We start from the raw sequence: 18,760 nt of genomic DNA on the forward strand, positions 1-18,760 counted from the left end.
CTTTTCATCTTTTCTTTTAACTTCGCTTTGAGATTCACCTCTGTTTGACTCACGCAGCCCCAAAGGGGTAGATGTGAACATTCCCATTTTACGGATGCGAAAACCATGACTGCTGAGGGAAAAAATGAAGTGCTTTGCGGCTACTAAACACTGGGACGCCACTGCGCCACGTGCAGCGGCGCATTTAGCCCATCGATATCCCACCCGCGCACGCACCCTCCTTCCCTCCCTCCCAGCCGCCGCCGCGCCGGGTCCACGTGTGTGTGTCTGTGTGCAGAATGGGGATGGGGGCGGTGCCGCGGGAGGGGTGGGGTCCCGGCCAACGTCACAAGCAGTGCCGCCCAATCAGCGGCGGGCTCGCGGCCCCGGCGCTGGTATTGGGGCAGCGAGGGGGCAGTTCTCTATAACGCGGTCTCCGGGAGCCAGCGGGGAAGAAAGAAGCCGAGCGGGCGGAAGGCGCCCTCCCCGCCGCCTGGGCCCCGGCACCGGGTGCCGGGCCCGGGGTCCTTCCCGCCTCCTGCGGCCGCCGGCCGCTTTGTTTTCCCAGCCTCTGCGCTCCGGGCAACTCAAGAGGGGCTCCCGCCAAGGCTGCACAGGGCTCGCGGCGGCAGGAAGGGCGGCCGACCGCGCCGGGACTCACAGGGACCCAGGAGTCCGGCCGCCGAGAGGGCCGCGTGACGAGATCGAAGAGGGACCCGGAGCTCCGTGGCCCACGGGTGCGGGCCGGGGGCGCTAGCGAGCAGAGACCTCCCCGTCGAGGGGGGGCGATGTTCCCCTCGCCCGTGGGCTCTTCGGGCAGTCAGGGCATCCCGCCGCTGGGACCAGGGCCCCCTCAGTGGGCACCCCCCCGGAAAGTTCCATGGAGACTCTGTGCCCCGCTCCCCGCCTCGCAGTGCCGGGGTCCCCGCGAGGGTCACCCTGCTCCCCCACACCCCGGAAGCCGCGTCGGGGGACCCAGGAGTTCTCTCCTCTGTGCCTGCGTGCCCTTGCCTTCTGCGCCCTTGCCAAACCCCGGGCGTCCTCTCTGGGCCTGGGGCCTGGGGAGCTGGCGCCGCGGGCTCCGGTGCTGCTGGGCCCTTGCGCCCCGCTGTGCACCGGCGGCAGGGCCCCGGATGGCCTGAAGCACCTCGCGGGACAGGCCGGGCGGTCCAGCGATCCCAACTCCCCGGCCCGCCAGGATGCCGACGCCGCAGTGTGCCGGGGCCGCGGCGAGGAGGAAGAGGGCGGAGGCAGTTTCCCGCACTTCAGCGCTCGCTCCGGCGTACCTCCCGGCCACTGCCCGGCGCCCCGGCGCCCTCGGGAATCTCCGACCAGCTCCGTCTCGGCTCCGCCTAGGCCAGCCCTGGCTCTCGACTCTCAGCCTGGCCCCGCCGCTAGCCCGCATCAGGAGCCAGGTTCTCGGCCTCCGCCGCCACCTGCGGGCCTCTCTTCTGAGCCCATGGGGCCTGGGGCCGCGCCGGAACCGCCCCCGCCGAACCAGACGGCCCTAGTCGATGGAAACCCTCCGAAGGTCGCCCCCGAGGCACCGGCCTCCAGCCCCTCGACGGCCAGCGAAGCTCCGGCCGCGCCCGGCGATCTCCGCCAGGAACATTTCAATCGTCTGATCCGCCGCTCGAAACTGTGGTGTTACGCGAAGGGTTTTGCCCTCGACACTCCGAGTTTGCGCCGGGGGCCCGAGCGGCCCCCAGCTAAAGGGCCCGCCCGAGGAGCCGCCAAGAAACGCCGGCGGCCGGCGCCCCCCCAGCGCAGCGCGCAGCCCCGCCGACCTACCCCGACGCTCCCCACCACGAGCACCTTCAATCTCCTCGACTGCTTCCCCTGTCCCCCGGCCCTGGTGGTGGGGGAAGACGGAGACTTAGGGCCGGCATCCTCGCTTCGCCTCCAGGGAGACGCTAAGCCCCCGCCTGCCCACCCGCTGTGGAGGTGGCAGATAGGGGGTCCCGCTGTCCCTGAGCCCCCCGGCCTCAAATTCTGGGGAATCAACTTGGAGCAGCCCTGAGCGTGAGACCTCTTCTGCCAAGGGGGAAAAGTGGGGGCCACCGCCAGACTGCGGGCTCGAGAATAGAGCCTCATTTCTCACCTTTGCCTGTCCTCTCTAGGTTTTATGGGCTGTGGTCAGAAGGACCTCAAATGACAGTGATCTTCAAGCACCTAACTGGTTGCAGTGACACCCCCTCCCCCTCATCCTTTGGAGAAGAACCAAGGCCTGGAGTCGGGAGAAGGCTTAACCGAAAAAGGCTTAAAGACGTAGATTCCAATCCCTCCCCTCTTGCATCTCGGATCTCTGGGGGCAGGGCCTTCACCCCAGGGGGAGTCGAGGAGGCTACAACTCAAAGAGGAGGAAAAAAAAAAGAGGGAGAGAGACCTTGGTGATGGACAAACCGGTTGTTTCTGTGGGCGAGCCTGGGGATGGGTGGGGGCTGTGGTGGGGGTGGGGAGGTGATTGGCAGCTCCCTGGGGGCATCCTCTACCCCCACCATCCAGGCCTTTAACCCTTCACTCCCCTCAGGCCTTCCCTAGCCTCCAAGCACCACTGTAGCCTTCATGGGGACCGGAGCAGCTTAGGCAAGGGTAAGATCACGCTCTCCCGGTTCTTTCCCTAGGGTCCCCCCAGTCAAGTGACCCCTTGTTACCGAGGTCTTCATTTTCAGCCACCAGTCTTTCCCCTTTGTCCAGTTTTGGAGTTTCCTTCAGTATTCCATTTGCTTTCAGGTTATAAGATCTGATGGGTAAAAGAGGACACCCCCACCCCACCCACCCCCACCCCTGCCATGAGTCTACCACCTCCTCTAGTTTAATCCTGGTATTAAGAGGAGCAAGGCTGAGGAACCTCCTGCCCTTCAGAAGTACAAACTGCCTGGGGAAGGAGACCATCCCAGGGAAAGTAATGGAAGGTGGAAGAAATCAATAAAATCAGACCAAACAAGTTGCCCTTCCTTCCAGGTCCTCTCCACCGGTTAAGGATGGAGGGCGTGGAGGTGGAGGGCACGCCTAGGGCCATTCTTTGAACACCCAAACTCAGCCTCCTTCAAGGCTAGAAACAAGACAAGCTGCTCTTTGTGGAGGGGGTAGATGAAAGGGCTCTTGGCCTAACCACAAGGTCCAGTGGGGTGTTTGAAGGGGCTCAGTTTGAGTCTGGATGGGAACTGGGCTGAGGAACCTTTAGCATTCTCCCCCCACCCAACTTCAGGCATTTCGGGAGTTGTCAGGGACCTGATGGATCCGAAAGAGGCAGGGCCGGGGATTAGTTTTGAGGTCAGAAGTTCTGTTTTCCTGGGGGAGGGGAGGGAGTCAGAGGGGAGTGGACTTACTTTCTCCACCCAGGTGAGGTCTGGGAAGTTTAGCTCTTAGGGAAATTCCAAGTTTAGGTTTGAGGGGAACCTGGGGGTTGCCGATCTGCCCAATAGTGAGGGATCCAGTGACCCTTCTGCCCACACTAGTGAATATTGTTTTTTTCCCCTTTTCCCCCAAGAAGGGAGGAGGGAGGAACAATTCCCATATATGATACTGGGGAAGGACTTGTCTCCTTTTCTGTGAAAATGCTTTGTAAAAAGTTGTTAATGTTTGCATAGAGCAGATTCTTGAAAAAAACAAAACAAAACAAAACACTGTTTTGGACCACAAAAGTTTTGTTTGTTTTAAAAGCTGTCTCTTTTCATTTTTCTTTTGCTGGGGGTGGGAGTGGGGGTGGGGTGGGTGGGTGTGGGTTGGGCAGTGCTCTCTTTCTCCTCAACATCTGGCCTTTATGAACCCTGCTGACCTCCCCTCCCCCTCCAGCTGTGTTGTAGGGAGGAGGGTGGGGGAGTGCCTTCCATGCCTGTGCTTCAGGGGTATCCATCTTAACTTGCCCCCCAAGAATGGGGAAGGCCGAGGAAGAAGGCAGATGTGAGGGGTGGGGAGAGAGTCGCTGTGAAGAGGGGGTGGGGGTGTGCGCAAGGTTTGCAAGGAGAAATTGAGAAAGGCAGACTCCAGTTTTTAAAGAGCTCCTCGCTTTTTGTCAGGTCAGTTTTGGCCCTCTCGACCAGCCTGGGTGGGATGTGTGACCTCTGGGCGAAGGAGAGGAGCGGTGGGTCACGAAATACTCTTTGGGGACTCTTCTTTGAGGAGTGGGCGAGGATGCTGTTCCTTTGGTTTTCCTCCTCCTCCAAGTCAAAATATTAATCTTCACCCTGGAAGGGGGCTGGGCAGTGAGTTAAAAAACACACCTTTGTCCAGACCTGGAACTCCTTGCAGAATGGAGACTCTCAGAAGTACCCCTAGAATCTTTCTAGTCAGTTTAGAGAGTAGGGAACTATGTTAACTTTCCCTGGGCTGCGGCAACAAACTGCCAAAACCTTGGGGGGCTTGAAACAGCAGAACTGTATTCTTTCACAGTTTTGGAGGCTACAAGTCCGAAATCAAGGCGATTGCGGGCTGTGCTCCCTTTGGAAGCTCTAGGGGAGAACCCTTGGCCTCCTCCAGCTTTGGGTGGCTCCAGGCTCCAGGCGTTCCTTGGCTTGTGGCTGCCTTCCTCCAATCTCTGCTTCCGTCTTCACACGGCCTTCCCCACTTCTGTCTCTTGTAAGAACACTTGTCATGGGATTTAGGGCCCACCTGGATAATCCAGATGATCTCTTCTTGACGACTTTAATTTAATTACCTCTGCACAGACCCTTTCTCCAAATAAGGTCACACTCACAGATTCTGAGGGCAGTGGAGTTCCGTCGGGGACTTAGCTTTTTCAGCGCCTCCATTCAGCCCACTACAGACACTTAAGTCCCAGGATGGAGAAACTTGCTCAGACTTCCCGGGTAAAGGAAGCGTGTGCTGGGTTGGTGTGGGGCACAGCCCCACTAGAGCTGGGGCCACGAGCCTCCCTGAACTGGAGCCCTTGCTTTCCTCAGGTTGAAACAAGGATGCCGGGACTCTCCCTTCTCCTAACAGAGGCGGGGTGGGCGGACTGTCCCCAGGAAGGCCCTGAGGAAGCTCTCCCTCCCTCCCTGATTTCCTCCACTCTCACTCCGGGTCTCTCTCAATGTCTCCAGCCCCCACTCCCTCCCGTCTTTCCGTCCTTCCCCTCCCCCAGCTCTACCACGGGCCACCCTTGTTTTTGCCTGGATGTGGAGGTTGAAGGGTCTTGACTTCTGCCTGGGTCTCTAAGTTCCCTTCCTGGGTTATCTCAGGTCCTTTAGTCCTAGAGGGTCTCTACCTCTCAACAGCTTTGGGACCCGGTGTCTGCCCCTGGGCCACCTGCATGACCCTGAGAGGGGGCGCTTCTTTCAGTTTTCTTTCCAAGGCACCTTGCCTGCCTTCCCCTTAATCCTGCTCTGCTCATCATCACCTCCCTCCTCCTGAGAGCCTCCCACTGCCCCACACTCTGCCTCTTGCCTCTTAAATCTTTGCAGCTTGATTCCTGCCCCCGAAACTGCTCTTTGCAGGGTCACCCATGACAACCCCCAATCACACATCCAATGGTTGCCTCTCAGCCGCCCTGGCCCCTGAATCACTCCATGACCTGTGGTGCTGCTGGACGTGCGCCAGGGTCTCCTGACTTTCTCCAAAGTTCCTTCTGTCTTCCTGGCCGCCTCATATTCCTCTGTCCCCAGGAAGCTTTAATACGAGGCAGACCTGTGACATCTGCCCTCTGTCCCCACATCTCCCCACATGACTTTTTGTCTTCTCCCAAGTCTTTCACTGGCACAGGCATAAGTAAGTGACTCCCAATGACTGTACCTGCCCCTTCCCTCCAGTCCAGCCCTTCTCCTGAACTTTGGTGCCATGTCTCCGCATGGACACTGGCAACTCTCACTCACGGAGCTCATTGTCTCCACTCCCTACTCACATCAGTCCCCAGGTCAAGTCCACTTCTGGTTACAGCTCTCCTTATCATCTCAGCACTGTGAATTCTTCCCTGACTTCTCCCATTTGACCCACTTTTATAAATTTCCAAGCCTCCCCCTGCTTCTAGCCACACCACAGAGCCATCAAAAGGAGCTTTTAGTTGCACAGGAAAAGCAGGACACATGGTCCCCTCCTTAGGATGTGTATCTCTTATTCTCTCCCTCATGGTGCGGCTCCCACGAGTCTGGTCTGGACTCTTGCCCACCGAACTAGTTTCTGAATCTCTGGTTCTTCTCTGATACCCTCGGATCATGTTACCTTCTTACTCAGTGGCTCCCCTGATTTTATTAAATGCAGCCTCCTTGGCCTGTCTATTCTGTCTGATTTGGCTCTAACTCCCTGTCCAGCCTATCCCTGTTACTTTACTTTATACACCGTGTGGTCCATCACACCAGAATGCCCTTCCTTCCCCAGCCACCCACTCTTTCTCTATTTTCATTTCCCATGTACGATGCCATCTCCTCCATGCAGTCTTCCTTGATTCGTCTAGTTGAATGTGATCTGTGCCACTGCTAGACCTTCTTCATTCTTTTGTGTCTGGGGAGAGGTAGTAAAGTGTGGTGGAAGAACATGGGCTTTAGAGCCAAACACTCCCGCTTTTCCTCTCCGTGGAGAGCCGGAAGCTAGTCGGGCTTCTCTAAGGGAATCACCTTTCATTTCATTGCTTTGACCTTCACTGAGAGTCATTGACATGAAATGGCGGCCACTTGGAAACCACTCCTGTGAGTAAAAACTTCCCAACAAGACACTGTTCAGTATGCCAAATCCCCCTACGAATTTTAAGATAGAATATTAGGGTATTGATAAGGTTCTAATTGTGATTTTTATTGCACCCTCTACAGTTATCCCATGTATCTTGCTTCATTTTATTTAGGTCCTGTACATCGCAGGCACCTAACGCATTCTTGTCCAATGCAAAGTGCATATGGCCAGTGCAAGTTGGGAAGCCTGCAGTTCCAGAAATGTCCACTAGATGCTGCTGTCTGCTAGCGTGAGAAGGAGGACAGAGGCAGGCGAAGGCTGGGTGGGGAAGGGCTCGTTCTTCCAAGCAATTGAACACCTCCCCGTGCTGGGGCTTGGGAAGAGAGATGTGGAAGACTTGGCCTCTGCACACAGGAACTTAGCCAGGGGATTTGCAGGCATTATTTTGCTTTTATAACAATAGATAGATATTATTATCTCTGATTAATAGATAAGGAAATGGAGGCTCAGGAAGATTAATCAACTTGCCTGAGGTGGCACAGCGAGTGCAGAAGCAGAGTTTCACTCTGAACTGTCTGCTTGGGTTTTTCTGAATAGAGATTATCATAGCAAACACGTACATGGCTTGAGCCAGGTACTGTTCTAAGGGTTTTATACTTAGTCACTCATCTAATTCTCAGAACACAATGAGGTAGGTACTATTATAATCCCCATTTTGCAGATGAAGAAACTGAGGTACAGAGAGATTGAGCCCACACAGCTACAGAATTGTGCCCTTAGAGTTTGTGCTCTTTTAAAAATTTGTTTATTTGGCTGTGCCAGGTTGCAGCACATGGGATCTTCAGTCTTCCTTGAGGCGTGCAGGATCTTGAGAATGTGAAATCTTTTTAGTTGTGGCATGTGAACTCTTTAGTTGCAGAGTGTGGGATCTCGCTCCCTGACCAGGGATCGAACCTGGGCCCCCTGCACTGGGAGCAGAGTGTCTTAGCCACTGGACTACCAGGGAAGTCCCTAGAGTTGGTGCTCTTAATGACTACCCTGCTGCTATGTTTCAACACCCCAGTGGCAACCAGTTACAGACTCAGGGTGGTCCCCCACCATTTGGAGACCTTTGAGCTCTGTGCCAGAAACACAAAGACACACAGCCTACCCCATGGAGCTTTTCGTTGCACGGGAAAAGCGGGACACATAGTCCCCTCTTTAGGATGTGGGCTGTCCACAGACATGCTGGGCGACTCTACCTGAGTGGATTACACTCTCTGGGCTTCATCAGAAGAAACTGTAGCAGAAAGTGACTGTCAGACACAGGAGGGCTGTTATTCATATTTTTTTTGCAAAATGATAGTACTTAAAAAATAGAGGTAACGTTATCTACTTTTTAAATTTTTTAAAATTTCCTGGCTGTGTTGGGTCTCCATTGCTGCTGGGTCTTCGCAGCTACGCTCTAGTTGCTCAGGCTTCTCACTGTACTGGCTCTAGAGCATGTGGGCTTCACTAGGGCACGGGGGTTGCACATGTAGGGTCTTCCTTGAACCAGGGATCCAACCCATTTCCCCTGAACTGGCAAGTGGATTCTTAACCACTGCCCCTGCAGGGAAGTCCCCAAGGTGTCTACTTCAAAGTGCATTAAAAAATCCAGCTTGATTGATATTTACACATGGATATACCTGTATGATCACCACCCAGGTGTAGATTAGCAACATTTTCCAGCCCTCTAGGAAACTCTGCCAGTCAATAATCACCGGAGATAATCACCATGCTGCCTCTATTAACCAGAGATTTATTTTGCCTGTTTTTGGCCTCATAGAAATGGAAGGCACTTTCTGGGTCTGGCTTCTTTTGTTCAACCTTATGCATGTGAGCTTCATCGTGCTGTTGTGTGTGGCAGTGGTTTATTCTTTTCATTGCCGTGCAGCAGGATTTCATTGTATGAATATTCTACAATTGATGTATTCTGTTGATAGATGTTTGGGTCATTTCCAGTTTTTAGCTTCATGCATCAAGCTGTGCAGCACAGTTTTAAATGAATTGGGAGAGACAGTGAAGAGAGCTAACATTTACTCAGGCATTAACTGTCCTGGACAATGGGCTATGAACTAGAGATAAGAAATGACAAAACTCCCATATTTTTCTCCCCAAAGCTCACAGCTTAGGAAGGGAGAGAGATGAGTGCATAAACAGTCATAGGACAGCATGACTAGCATGGAGATGGAGACCCATGTGGCTGAGGGGACAATGGAGCACTCAAGGAGGACTTGCCAGAGGAGGAGGTTATGTGAGTGGAGGCATGAAGGGTAGGGAGGAATTCGTGGCTTGAGTGAGTGGGCCTCTTGAACAGATCATATTGCCTGGAACACAGGGCTCATGTGACAAGCAATGAGGGCAGTGGTGAACAAAATGGTAGGGTCCTGACCTTCTTGTTTGTGTGTGTATGTGTGTGAAAAAGACCAATCATCAATAATCATGCAGCTGAGACAAGTGTGAAGGAGATTAGTATAAGAGGCTGCGCCAGGAGGGCTTGCCCTGGTCAGGGAGACAGAAGAGGCTTCTCTGGGGGAAATGAAGCTTGAGATGAGCTTGGAATGATGGCTAGAGGTTAACAACAAGGAGAAGGAAGGAAGAGTGTTCCAGGCAGAGGGAACAGAATGGGTAATTGTCCTGGGGCTGGAGCAGGGAGCAAGGGTCATCAAAGAGCCAGGTATAGCCAGGGCTGAGTCAGGGGAGAGGGTGGGCAGAGGCAGGTACGGTCTTGGAGGCCAAGGTAAGGATCCTGGCCTGTTCTGCCAACACCAGGAAGATAAGAGATGGGTTTTAAGTAGGGCTGTGACAATCAGATTTATGGTGTTTGGAGAGGATCACTGTGGTGTTGGTGGGGACAAAGGGGGACAAAGGCAGGTGTAGGAAGGCTGGTGAGGAGGCCACTGTCAGAGTCCAGGCAAGAGATAATGGTGGCCAGCCTTGGGAGGACGGATGTGGGGGGATGTAGATGTGGAGTGAAGTGGATGCAGGTACAACTGACTGGATGTAGTGAGGGTAAGACCCGGGGAATGAGGGAGAGGGAGGTGACAAGAGCAAGTCCTGGGACTGTGGCTTTAGACGCTGGGTTGGCAATGAGACAGGAAATGCTGTGCTGGGTGAGAGCAGAGGGAAACCTCCTGAGCTCGGGTTTGGGCATGTAGAGTCCAAGGTGCCTTTGAGCCATACAAGTGGCTAGATGGGTCTGACGGTCAGAGAAGCGGGCAGGGCCAGAGATGCACTCATGTGAGTCACTTGGGTGTCCTTGGGAATGGAGGTTGGGAGGCTGACTGGGGGCTCTGGGAAAGACTAATAAGTGGGAAGAGAAGAGGGCTCAGGACTGGGAGCCTCACGTGGCACTGGAGAATGGTGTGAAGTAGGCAGAGGCAGGGAGATGAGTTTGGAGCCTGTGAGAGAAAACGAGGGAGTTTGCGAGGAGAAGGAGAGGAGAGGCCTTTATAAAGCAGAATTGTAGGCCTTGGTGATGGGTGAAGTGTGGGGTGAAGGCAGGAGGAGTCTAGCTTGAATCTCAACTTTTGGCCCTGGTGCCCAGGTGGGTCTGCTGTTCAAGAGAGAGGTTTGGGCTGGGGATAGAAGTGTTTGGAGTCATCAGTGTATGTCTGAACAGGAATGATCAGGGAATGTGTGTCCAGTGGGAAAGATCCAAGAATAGAACCCTGAGCGACGTTAATTAAGATGGCAGAAAGGATTGGAGGGGCGCCACGGAAGCTTTGGCGACCCCTGCTGGTCATCCACCGAAGTCTGCGCCCGGAGGCTGCTCAGGTGGACTTGCTTCCCAGTTCCCCCCTGCCAAGCCTGGCTGTGTGATTTCACCCCCGCAGTGGGAGGCCAAGGGAGGCAGTGTGGGCCCTTCTCTGCCTCGGCTGTAAGACTCGAGGTATATCCTCCCTACATTCCCCTTCTCCTTCCTGAGGCTGGAGCCCCACAGGGCGGTCACCCAGTTTTGGTCTTGAGTCACTGGTAAGCCCTAGGGGGCAGTGCAGCAACACCACAGAAAGAACCTACGTCTCCAAATGACTATGTGAGGGGAGTTCCTCACTGACCTGGAATATTCACTCAGAATGTGAGCGAGCCTAACATTTTTTATTAGGCTAACTAGTTACATTAGCTGGGTTAGGCTAAATTGTATTAGCCTATTTAAGTTGTATTAGTTAGGCTAAACTCCTATAACAAAGTGACCCAAAAGAGACAGCAGCTCAAAGAAGCTAAGGTTTCTTTCTGTCTCTGGTGGTTCAGCCAGTAAAGAATCCGCCTGCCAACGCAGGAGACCCCGGTTCAATCCCTAGGTCAGGAATGTCCCCTGGAGAAGGGAATGGCTACCCACTCCAGTATTCTTGTCTGGAGAATTCCATGGACAGAGGAGCCTGATGGGCTACAGTCCACGGAGTTGCAAAGAGTCAGACACCACTGAGCGACTAAAGTTTTCACTTTTTCTTTTCTCACTTTTCAACCTAACTAGTACAACAGAAAAAACAGAAAGCCTAACGAATACAATATAACTTATCCTATCTAATAAGAGAACCAAGGGGAAAGTGCATCAGGAAAGAAAAAGTGGGAAACCGTGCTGAATGCTGCCTCTGCGTGTGTGCTTCGTCGCTTCAATCATGTCCAACTCTGCGTCCACCACTTTGTGACTAGCCTGCTAAGTTCCTCTGCCCATGGGATTCTCCAGGTAAGAATAATGGAGTGGGTTGCCACGTCCTCCTCCGGGGGATCTTCTTGACCCAGGGATTGAACTTGCATCTCCTGTGGCTCCTGCATTGCAGGCAGATTCTTTACTGCTGAGCCACAGGGGAAGTCACACAAGGATCAGCTAAAATAAGGGATGAAGAACATCCACCAGCTTTGGCAACCAGGAAGTGACTGATGACTCTCGTGGCCCCTTCCAGTGTAGCCCTGGGGAGCGGGCTGGGGGATGGATGAATGAAACAGGCAGTAAAAAAGTAGATTCAGCAAGTTTAGACATCTCTTTGGAGGAAGCTGGATGTGAAGGAAAGAGATGGGGAAGGATCTAAAAGGGGACTCAGGATCAAGCATGATTACAGAGGACCTGGGGGAGAGGGTAGGGTTAAAGATGCTGGAAAAACGATGAATGAGGGAGTGGGGCCTCTGCTGACGGGGAGGAGCTGGGACCCAGAACTTGGTGACAGGGCAAGAAATGTGGGTTCTCAAACACGTGTGTGTGTGTGTGTACATGCACATACACGTGTACATTCAAGGCATATTGGCAGCTGTGGGAGAGGGAGGGAGTGCTTTCTGGAGAGCTTCCATTTTCTCTGAGAAGCGGGACTAAGTTAAGGAGTACAGTGTGGGGCGGGGAAGGGCTGGGTGGAGGATTGAAGGGATCAGAAAAAGTAAAGTTGAGAGAAGGGATCTGCTAACAATACAGAGACAGTTGGAAACTGGGAATTGGTGGAGAAACCAAACTTCCCAGGTGAGGGTGCTTTTTCTCCAGCTGAGCTTGGGCTCTGGGGCTGGGGTCCAGGATTGCAGCCGGCAGGCGGTGGACCCAGCGCAGAGGAAGTGCAGGACCAGAAGCAATGCCTTCAGGGGATGGACGGGACAAGGTTGAAGGCCAAGTAGGGACAAGATCTCAGTAGGAAATGGAGAAGTGTGAGAGGGTGAGGGTGCCCAGAGGGCACAGGGCAGCTATGGAGGAAGCAGGGAGGCTGAGGGCCAGAAGGAGGGGAGGGTGGCCAGAGGAGGCTGCCTACTTTTGGGGTTCTGCAGGAACCCCACGGCTGCCCAGGATGACAGCAGGACTTGAATTGGAGAGGCATTCTGGGAACTAAGAGCCAGAGTCTTTGACATTTGAGAGGTATGGGCAAGGTGGCTGATGGCCTGAGCCTTCCCTTGGCCCACCACACAGACATCACATCAGCAGGCAGAATAAACAGTGACTTCTTGCATTTGTGTCATGGAGCCTAACCATTTACAGAGACTTTCATTTTCCTACCTGTGCGATTTGGCATTTAACAGAGGAACAGCTGAGAGGGATTAAGATTCTAAAGGCCCCACAGTGCAGCTGCCTTACCCCGCTTCCTGTGATCGCCACAGACCCAGGTCACAGGACCTTGTCTATTGCCATGAAAACAGATGGGAAGTGTCCGCCACCTTTGGTTCTTCCCATGGAGGTACAGGGTCTTGTGGGAAAATAAGGTATTACTGCCTATAGTTCTAAAAGGTGGGCGTCCTGGAGAGAAGAGGGGAGACTGGAGAGAGGAGGATACATTCCCAGGTTGGGAGTGATCTGGATCTCATGGCCCGAGAAGCCATGAGCCTCCTTTGGTGTTATTTTGGCTAAGAGGATGGGGACTCAGAAGCAGGCGCTGCAGACAGTGGGGCTGTGGGGAGGCCCCTTGGTGCCCCCGTGGGGAATTACCTATGGCTTATGGGGACCTGTTTGCCTGTCTGCAGGTCTGTTAGTCCTGTGTGTGTCTGTGAGCGGGTCCCTCATAAGTTTCTGAGTTGCGGAGGTGTCTCTGGAGGTGCGGGCGGGTACGTGTTGAATCTCGGTGTGTTTGAAGGAACAACGTAAGTTCCTGCATCAGGCTATCCTGAACGCATGGAGCATGCATTTCTCGGCCAAGCACGGCTCTACGTGTAAGGACGAGTCCCTTCTGCACTGAGGCAGAAACTAGGTCAGCGTGCGGCGAAGTGGAGCTAGGAATCGATTCTCCAGTAGTAACAGGCTGAGTGGGGAAAGGGGGCAGGGTGGAGGAAGGGGAGAGGGCAGAGAAAGTACCCTTGGAACCTGGGAGCCTCCTAGCCTCTTTGGAACACCTGCCCTTGGGGGAGAGCACCAAAGAAGGGAGTGTGAGCCCTGGAGAACCTAACCACCCAGGGACCAGGACTCGGGGTTGGGAGGCAGGCCCAGAGGCAGAGATGTTGAGGGTCTCTGGGCCTGGAGCTGGTGGGATTTGGGGGGTGGTGCAGATGTTGCATGGAATAGCCAGCTGCCTGGGGCTTTGGTTAAGAAAAATGTCTTTTTCCCTGGTGTTCCTCCTGCCTGACACTACCAGGTCTACTGTAGCAAGAACCCATAGCAACACACCTCCCTCCATCCCTTCCTCCTCTGCCTCCCTCTGGGCATAAAGAGAAGCTGCAGGTGGACCCGGAGTAGCCCCTCACCTGGCTGGAGAAGGGGGCTGAGGGTCGTCTTATCAGTGGGAGAGTGAGGGTTAGATTTGGTTAAGAAAAAGATGGTCAGCATCTGCCTCCAGATATTGTTGGGGGGTCTTTGGGGACCTGGGGAGGTGGAAGTTCCATTTTTCCCCTGGGGAAGGGCACAACAGTGTAGGGTACCCTGCCTGGGGCCTGGTTGCATGGGAAGGGTATCTTATCCCAGGGAGGGAGAATCTTTACTCCTCTGGGACCTGAGTCCCCCCCAACCAAGGGAGATGCTCTTTTGTTGGCTCCCCTAGTGCTAGACACCCCTTGATCTGGGATCCCTAAGCCTATGACTCCCCACGTCCTTGTGTATAATGGGATCAGGAAGTGTAAATACCCGGGCCCTGGAGAGGTCAGTGGGCCCTTCGAATGCCAGGCGTTTCTAGGAGGACGTGCTCGCCCGTGTCAGGGCCCCGTGCCTGCCCTGCCTCCAGCTTCCCACTTCCTCCTCCATCTGAGCTGTTGCAGCAGCAGCAGCAGCTTCTCTCTCAACACCTTCCAACCCGGGGCCCAGCCAAGTACCACCCAGCCCACGGCAAGCAGGCACACAGCAGCTCCAGAGCTGGCACACTCCTTGGCTCCTGCCCCTCCCCTCTGCAGGCTCCTCCAGCCCCTCCCTTCCTCCCTGCTGCACCTTGGAGGGGCTGTGAAGAGCCCCCTGCTCTGTCAGGGCCCCACTTCAGGTCCCTTTAGAGCTGGGGCTTTGTTTCCAGGGCCATGTCAACCCTTGTGGGCTCCGTGTCAACTTGGGCACCAGTGTGGCATCACCTTCGTCCTTTATGGTTCCAAGTCCGTGCAGACCCCTGTGACTACTGTGGGCTCCATCTCACTCTGGGCCAAAGCAGGCTCCACTTGGATCTCCTTCCCTGTGGGCTCCATGGTATTCCGAAACAACATAGGCCCTGTATTAGTTAGTTCAAAACCACCCCCATCAATGCTCACCGCCTTCCGCAAGCTCCAGGTCCTGTGGGTGGACTGCTGTGGGCTCCTTGACATTCTGGACTAGGAGTTGTGCCCAGGCAGGTGCCGTATTATTCTAATTCCTTGACCCACTGGACACCATGGATATGCACCATCTTTATCAGCACCCCAGGACTACTGTGGGTTCTTTGTCCATTGAGCCAAAGCGAGCTCCATGTCCTTCCTTGCAGATCATGGTTGCTCAGTTTGACCAGTAGCACTGGCATCACCTAAGATTTGCTGAAAATGCAGAATCTCAGGCCCCACCCAGACCATCTGAATCAGAACCTGCATTGTTAACAAGACCTTTGATGCATATGCACATTAAAGTTTGAGCAGCACCGTCGTCAAGTTCATGCCGATCTGGATCAAAGTGGAACCACACTGACCCAATGCTATGTGAGCTCCATGACCCCCCGGGCCAATGTGGGTGCTGTATTAAAGAGCCCCCCGTGCCACATGGGAGTTCAGGTGTTCTCCCTGTGGTTCCCCAGGCCTCTGTTTCCTCCGTCTCTCACCTTTCTTTACTTCCTCCTTGAGACCTCATCTCTAACCAACATCCTTCTTCAAAACCAAATGCTCCTTCCTCTGTTCTGAGTCTCTGGCCCCCTCCGCACAGAACCCAAGCACAGAGGGCTTTTGTCATCCTCCTCTCTGAGCTGGGCTTTGGGGATACTCCTGACCCTCCCTCCCTACCAGCCTCCTGCCGACCTCAGGCCACCCGAGCTGGAGGCTGCTGCTGTAGTTTTCCATCCCTGCTGTTCTCTGCCTTATACACACGTTGCACGGATAGATCCAAAGTCTATATCTATATATACTTCTCACCCCCCCACCCCCGGACGGCGTGCGTCTCCTTTGCCAGGCTGTGGTCGTGCAGTCTGTCGCTCGTTAAGGCACTGTCTCAGATTTGCATCTTTAATATTTTATCCAGGAAGCGCTCCTGGCTGCGGCCCTGGGAGCTGGTGTGAAGCCGACAGAATGTCAGGCCCCGGAATGGTTGCTCACGGGTGGTGGCGGTGGGACGCGCGTCTGGGGGACAGGAGAATGGTGACGCCAGTTCTTGGCTGCTGGTCTAGACGTCAGTATTAAGGTGGGGGTGGGGAGAACACATCAGAGATCAGCAGCTCCAGCCTGCACAGAGAGCCCCCTTCCTGGGGCAGAGCCATCGACCTCTGATGTGAACTTGCTGTTTAGGTTCAGTGACTCCTCCAGGTCTTGGTCAATTTCAGTGTCTGGGGATTTTCCAGCGGGGAGAAGCCCTTACTCCATGGGGAAGCTGCAAAAAACTCATCCTCTTATCTGGCTTCCCCCAGACCCAGGGTAGACCACGGAGGACAGAGGACGACAGAGTGGGAGGGAGGAGCCGGGCAGGAGAATGGCAGGTCTGGCTGGTGCTGTGTGACCTTGCGGTGTCATTGAGCTGGCTGGTTTCTGTGAGTGACAGGGAACAATCAGCATCTTCCTCCCCTCCCTGGCATGTTGGAGATCTGAGTTAGTAGCAAGCAGTGCAGAATATTGACAGCAATCCCTTCTGTTCCCAGATATTTGTAAAGAATTTAGCTGGCAGGAGTGGGAGAGGAGGGAGAAAGATGAGGCTCTGGCCCTAGGGCAGATGGAAAAATCTGAAGATGGAAGAGGGGGAGGGGAGAGCAGACAGACACAGGGCTTTCATTCTGACCCTTACGAGGCATGAAATGCCTGATTGTGCCTGTGTCCTGAGGGCTCAGGGGGGCCTGGAGGTCGGGAGGTGGGGGGCAGGGGAAGGAGAGCCTGCTCCATCCCCTAAGCCTCTGGGGAACAAGATCCCCACTCTTTCTGCTACAGTCTGGCAAGGCTCCGCTAGACAGGGCTTCTCAGAGAAGGAGGATGGGGCGTGGTCCCAGGCCCTGCTCCCCCACCTCTTGCCAAGTTTCAGGGCCTGGAGGTTTGCCTGTGAGGGACTCAGCCCTGGTTGGGGGCAGGGGCCAGTGTGTGTGGGCGGGTGTGTGTGATTATCCCTCAGCCTACAGCTGGGACACCCCTCTGCCCCAGAGCTGGCTGCTCCGCCCCCAGGGGCTGCATGGGAAAGTTCTTCCTGGTGTCTTGCCGCTGTTCTTTGTGCTGCCACTTCAGAGCAATTACTCTCTATTTTGCTCTCTGGGGGGATTAGAGCCCTCATTTCCTGAGGTTTATTCTGCCTCCTCCACCCAGGAAGAGGCATCATGATTTAATAGGGAATACTGAAGGCCTGGTCTGCTTCTCCGGTCCATACCTACATACCTAGAGGGCTTGGCCTCTGTGTAAAGTGATATCCTCCAGTGAGCATCCCCAGCATCCATTCACTAATAAGGAGCTGGGAGGGAAGCTTAAATGGCCTCAAACACCCATGAAGGACAGCACCAAGCTGCACACCAGAGCACAGACATTTTACATGTTAGGGAGCCCTCTACTTTTGCAGTGTCCCCTATCTCCATCAACAGTTTGCAAATGCTTTTACCTTGGGATTTTTGGTCCAAAGGATAGCAGATAAAAGCAGAGAGAAACTAAACTGAGAAAAGTACAGCTGCTGTGGCAGAAGTCAGGGGTGGAGGGCCAGGGAAACCTGCCTGCCCTGCTCCCTGGAAACCTTTCCAACTGCTCCCACCATCCCCTAGGGGCTCCTGAGAGGCCCTGCAGGACTCCCAGCGCTTGGCAGAGGACAGTTAGAAAAACACTGATCTGCAAATCTAGTTTCTTAACTCTTGGAAGTTGCCAATCAAAGGGAATGGGGGCCGGCAGAGACAGGATTGTATGTGACAGTCCCACAGGTGATAACTTGATGACAAAGGAAAAAGAGGTAGAATAATGCTAAAAAGCAGACATGCAAAGCCTGAAGGGCTCAAGGCTGGGGCCATTTAGTTTTGGGGCGATCTTGATTACTCCTCAAGAATCTCTGGGGCCTGGACTCATGCTCAGAGTAGGGGCCTGGTACATCTGGGAGCCTGCATGCTTGGTGGAAAGGAATTAGATGAGAAATTTGAAAAACTGCTCTCCACAATGGTTAAAATATAAAAATATGGAACAATGTGGATCCTTGAAGGTGAGTCCTGAGCTCACTGAGTATGTTGACTCATTCAAAGAGCTCATGACAGTGGTTCTCAGCTGGGGTGATTTGGGTCCCCCACCCCCAACCCAGGAGACATTTGGCACTGTCTGGGGACAGTTTTGGTTTTCACGACTGGGAAGAGGGTGCTACTGGCATATAAGGGATAGAGAGAAACCAGGGATGCTGCTAAACATCCTATAATGCATAGGACAGTCCCCCTCAATAAAGAATTGCCCAGCACATCAATAGTGCTGAGGGTGAGAAACCTTGGTCTAGACTCAAGACGATACCAGAGTCTTTACTGTATCTATTTATCCCCCCACCAGAGTATGTTCCCAGAAGCTGGAAATAATGCCTTCTATTTGTCTAGTGCATCTGCCTCTGGACTTTATGCAGAGTAGGGGTGTTGTGCTGTGCTTAGTTGCTCAGATGTGTCTAACTCTTTGCGACCCTATGGACTGTAGCCCACCAGGCTCCTCTGTCCATGGGGATTCTCCAGGCAAGAATACTGGAGTGGCTTGCCACGCCTTCCTCCAGGGAATCTTCCCAACTCAGGGATTGAACCCAGGTCTCCCGCACTGCAGGTGGATTCGTTACCATCTGAGGCACCAGAGAAGCCCAAGAATACTGGAGTGGGTAGCCTATCCTTTCTTCAGGGGAATCTTCCTGACCCAGGAATCGAACTTGGGTCTCATGTATTGCAGGCGGATTCTTTACCAGCTGAGCTACCAGGGAAGTGCCAGGCATAGTAGGTGCTTTACAAGTATTATTAGGTGAATGTGCGAATAAATGACCTTCCTGGACATGGTGAGCAGTCCTCTTCCAATCCAGAGCCCAGTTTGCCTTGGAGAAGGCATATACTACTTCTTCACTTTAGTTAATAGATCTTGCAAGGGATCTTGACCCTGGGCAACCCTGGGAGAAAGCTGGGGAGGGCTCACCCAAAAG

At 54.1% G+C, this 18,760-nt stretch overlaps 1 protein-coding gene and 1 non-coding gene across 2 annotated transcripts; one reads left to right on the forward strand and one right to left on the reverse strand.

Annotated features, from left to right (window-relative positions):
* Positions 1-389: 389 nt before the first annotated feature.
* EPOP (elongin BC and polycomb repressive complex 2 associated protein) lies at positions 390-3,644 on the forward strand. Its single transcript, XM_006074352.4, has 2 exons — positions 390-2,001; positions 2,100-3,644. The coding sequence occupies exon 1, from the start codon at positions 860-862 to the stop codon at positions 1,997-1,999; it is 1,140 nt and encodes a 379-aa protein (XP_006074414.1). The 5' UTR covers positions 390-859; the 3' UTR covers positions 2,000-2,001; positions 2,100-3,644.
* A 3,871-nt stretch (positions 3,645-7,515) lies between these two features.
* TRNAW-CCA lies at positions 7,516-7,588 on the reverse strand. The gene has a single exon. It is a non-coding gene; the product is annotated as a tRNA-Trp (tRNA).
* Between the last annotated feature and the right edge of the window lie 11,172 nt (positions 7,589-18,760).

The sequence above is a fragment of the Bubalus bubalis genome, chromosome 3 (genome assembly GCF_019923935.1).
Source record: "Bubalus bubalis isolate 160015118507 breed Murrah chromosome 3, NDDB_SH_1, whole genome shotgun sequence".
Lineage (NCBI taxonomy): Eukaryota > Metazoa > Chordata > Mammalia > Artiodactyla > Bovidae > Bubalus > Bubalus bubalis.

Coding starts and splice junctions, on each gene's coding strand:
- EPOP (XM_006074352.4), top strand. CDS start 860: ATGGAGACTCTGTGCCCCGCTCCCCGCCTCGCAGTGCCGGGGTCCCCG.